Source organism: Nicotiana sylvestris, chromosome 3, assembly GCF_000393655.2.
Source record: "Nicotiana sylvestris chromosome 3, ASM39365v2, whole genome shotgun sequence".
Taxonomy (NCBI): domain Eukaryota; kingdom Viridiplantae; phylum Streptophyta; class Magnoliopsida; order Solanales; family Solanaceae; genus Nicotiana; species Nicotiana sylvestris.
The window spans coordinates 178,590,971-178,594,416 of record NC_091059.1 but is presented as its reverse complement, the minus strand read 5'-3'; the positions used below and the strand labels follow the sequence as shown (position 1 = coordinate 178,594,416).

Sequence of the window (3,446 nt, the reverse complement as noted above, 5' to 3'; positions counted from 1 at the left end):
TTTCAGGTTCTCCATAGGACTAAACTAGATTGTAGTGTTACAGCTAATGTTGGAGATAATGTGGGAGGCCAACCCATTCCTCAATCAGGGAATGATTAATATGCTCTGCTGGAATGTTAGGGGCTTAATGTCCCAAATAAGCAAAGGGAGGTCAAGTCCCAATGTTGAAAAAGTTAATCTAGTAGGATTGTTGGAGACAAAAATAAAAAGTAACAAGTTCGAGAAAATAGCTAGTAGTATGTTCAGGGGACCGAATAACATAAACAACTTGGGAGACCGTTACAATGACAGAATCTGAATAAGTTGGAGGCCAGACTACTATAATATTCAGCTTAAAATGAGCACAACTCAAGTAGTTACATGAGAGGTAACATACATTCCTATGCAATTGAGGTTTATGTTATCAGTAGTGTATGCACATAATACTAGAGAGGAGAGGAAGGAGTTATGGGAGGAAATAGAGCAACAAAGCTCAACATGTCAGCAACCTTGGTTAATCTCAGGAGATTTCAATTATGTGTTGAATGTTGAAGATAGAATTGGTGGTGGTGGTGGTGGTGGGGATCCAGTAACTTCGACAGAAGTTGTGGATTTTCATAATTGTGTGGATACATGTGGTCTAATTGAGCTTCCTCAACAAGGACAAAAGTACACTTGGAATGATAGAAGTGATGATCATAGAATTTTCTCTAAAATAGATTGGATGTTTATTAATGAAGTCTGGCTAAATACTATGCATGCATGTAGAGCAACCTTCCTACCTGAAGGCATCAGTGATCATTGCCCAGCTAAAGTGATGTTGAATGAGAGTAACTTTAGAAGAAGGACAGCTTTCTATTATAGCAATGTTTGGGCACAATACACTTTATTTCTTGCTAAGGTTAGGGAAGTATGGGATGCACAAATTGATGGTTGCAAAATGTATCAAGTAGTGCAGAAATTAAAACAGCTAAAAGGGAAGTTGAAAGAGTTGAATAAGCAACATTTCAGTAACATAGTGACGGAAGCAGAAGAAGATAAAGTATCACTGATGCAAGCTCAGACACTATTGCAACTTGATCCTTTAAATGCACAATTCCAGAAGGATGAGAAGATTAAATTCCAAAAGTTCAAGAAATCTTCATCCTTAGCAGAGATGTTCCTGCAACAAAAGAGTAAAGCTACTTGGATAAATCTTGGAGATGACAACACTAAGTACTTTTTCTCAGTTATAAAACATAGAAAACTGCAGCAGGCAATCACTCAGATGAAGGATCAATATGGAAACTGGCAGACTGAACAAGAAGCTATTGCTAATATATTTATGGATTATTACACTGATTTACTAGGAAAGAAGCAGTCTGATAGATTGAAAGCTTTCACTAGCATTCTCAACAATGGACAGCCTTTATCAATGGAACAACAAATTAATCTAATTAAGCCTTACTCTAAAAGGTAAGTGAAGCAAGATATGTTTAAAATAGATAGCAATAAGAGCCCGGGGCCAGATGGCTATGTAAGTGGCTTTTCAAATCAGCATGGGACATTGTAGGGAAGGACATCACAGAGGCAGTATTGACATTCCTCAACAATGGAAGTCTGTTAAGGCAAATCAACACTGCCAATATTGTATTGATCCCAAAGGTAAAGGTTACTGAAAGTGCCAGCCAGTACAGACCCATTGCTTGCTGCAATGTCCTGTACAAATGTATTTCCAAGTTACTCTGTAGTAGGCTGAAGGTTGCTGTCAATGCAATTGTGTAACGACCCAACTGGTCGTTTCGAGTATCTGCACTTTGCTCGGTGTTTTGAGGGCTCGAGTATCTTCGAATGATGTATTATGACTTGCATAAATCATCGGTATTAGTTTTCAAGTTATCCGGAAGCAATTTGGAAGAATGAACTTCAGAATTTAAGTTCTAAGTTGGAAGAGTTGACCAAGTTTGACTTTTTAGCATTTGACCTCGGAATGGAGTTTCGTCAGTTCCGTTAGCTTCTTTGGATGATTTTCGACCTAGGATCGCGTCCGGATTGTGATTTGGAGGTCCGTAGCTGAGTTTGGCTCGAAATGGCGAAAGTTGGATTTTTAGGAAGTTTGACTGGAGTGGACTTTTTAATATCGAGATCGGATTTCGATTCCGGAAGTTGGGATAGGTCCGTAATGTCAAATGCGACTCGTGTGTGAATTTTGAGGTCATTCGGAGGTGATTTGATAGGTTTTGGCATCGGTTGTGGAAGTTGAATTTTCAAAGTTCATTGATTTCAGCTTGAGGTGTGATTCATCGTTTCGAGGTTGCCATGTGTGATTTGAAGCTTCGAGTAGGTTCGTCTTTTCATATGGAACTTTTCTGCAAAGTTTGGCGCCATTCAGAGTTGATTTGATAGGGTTCGGGTGCTTGGTTGTGATTCTAGAAGTTCTTGAAGTTTAAGTTTGATTTTCATACGTTTTGGCGTCCGATTCGTGGTTTTAGAAGTTATTTTGATGATTTGAATGCGCGAGCGAGTTTGTGTTGTGTTTTTAGACTTGTGTGTGTATTTGGTTTGGAGCCCTGAGGGCTCGAATGACTTTCGAATTGGTTTCGGAATGATTTTTCATAGTTTTGATAGCTAGTACTGGTATCATCGCATTTGCGATGTATTGGTTGCAAATGTGACAGCCGCAATTGCGAAGCAGCCATCGCATTTGCGAGGTCTGAGATGCTGGGTAGAGTTCACATTTGCGAAGGACTCTACTGCATTTGCAAAGACTTTGTCGCAAATGCGACCTCAGCAGGAATCTGTCATGTTCGCAATTGCGATAGTTTTCCCGCATTTGCGAACCCCCTATTGTAAATGCGACATCTGCAGCCTGTTAAGTGCTGAGAATTCCGAGCTTTTGCTTCATTTTTGAACCCTAGCTTCGAGGTGAGGCGATTGTGAGAGGGGACTTTTATACCAAATCATTGGGTAAGTACCTTTAACCAATTTCCATCTATATTTCATGATTTTACAAGATTTAACATCAAATTCATGGGAAATCCATGGAAAAATTTGGGGATTTTGTCAAAGTTTTGAAAAATGAAAAATTGAGATTTAAGAGTCGAATAAGACTAGGATTTGAAAATAAAATACATATTTGGACTCCTGAGGTTATGGGTAGTCAAGACCTACCCTTGGACCCGGGTTTTGACCAAGCGGGCCCAGAGTTTGACTTTTGTTGACTTTTTAAAAATTGAATGAAAATCATAGTTTTTTTAATTGGAATTGTTTTCTCTTGCACTGTGTGGTGTATTCAAGTCGTCATTGGCTAGATTGAGTTGAGCGGAGGCGAATTTGTTGAAGAAAAGACTAAATTGAGTGTTGGATTGGTCGAATTGAGTTAAGTGTTTTGCCTAGCTTTGTTGAGGGAATTTTTCCTCCTATTTGCCATTGTTTGCCACATAAGGGGGTAATACATATATGAGTTGACGAGTGTATATGTATGTGCC

At 39.1% G+C, this 3,446-nt stretch overlaps 1 protein-coding gene across 1 annotated transcript; it reads left to right on the top strand.

Annotated features, from left to right (window-relative positions):
• Nucleotides 1-382: 382 nt before the first annotated feature.
• LOC138888420 (uncharacterized) lies at nucleotides 383-1,637 on the top strand. The gene is made up of 2 exons (XM_070170280.1): nucleotides 383-1,434; nucleotides 1,532-1,637. The coding sequence occupies exons 1-2, from the start codon at nucleotides 383-385 to the stop codon at nucleotides 1,635-1,637; spliced, it is 1,158 nt and encodes a 385-aa protein (XP_070026381.1).
• Nucleotides 1,638-3,446: the final 1,809 nt, after the last annotated feature.

Coding starts and splice junctions, on each gene's coding strand:
- LOC138888420 (XM_070170280.1), top strand. CDS start 383: ATGCAATTGAGGTTTATGTTATCAGTAGTGTATGCACATAATACTAGA. Junction 1,435..1,531: donor ATTAAGCCTTACTCTAAAAG/GTAAGTGAAGCA, acceptor GGGACATTGTAG/GGAAGGACATCACAGAGGCA.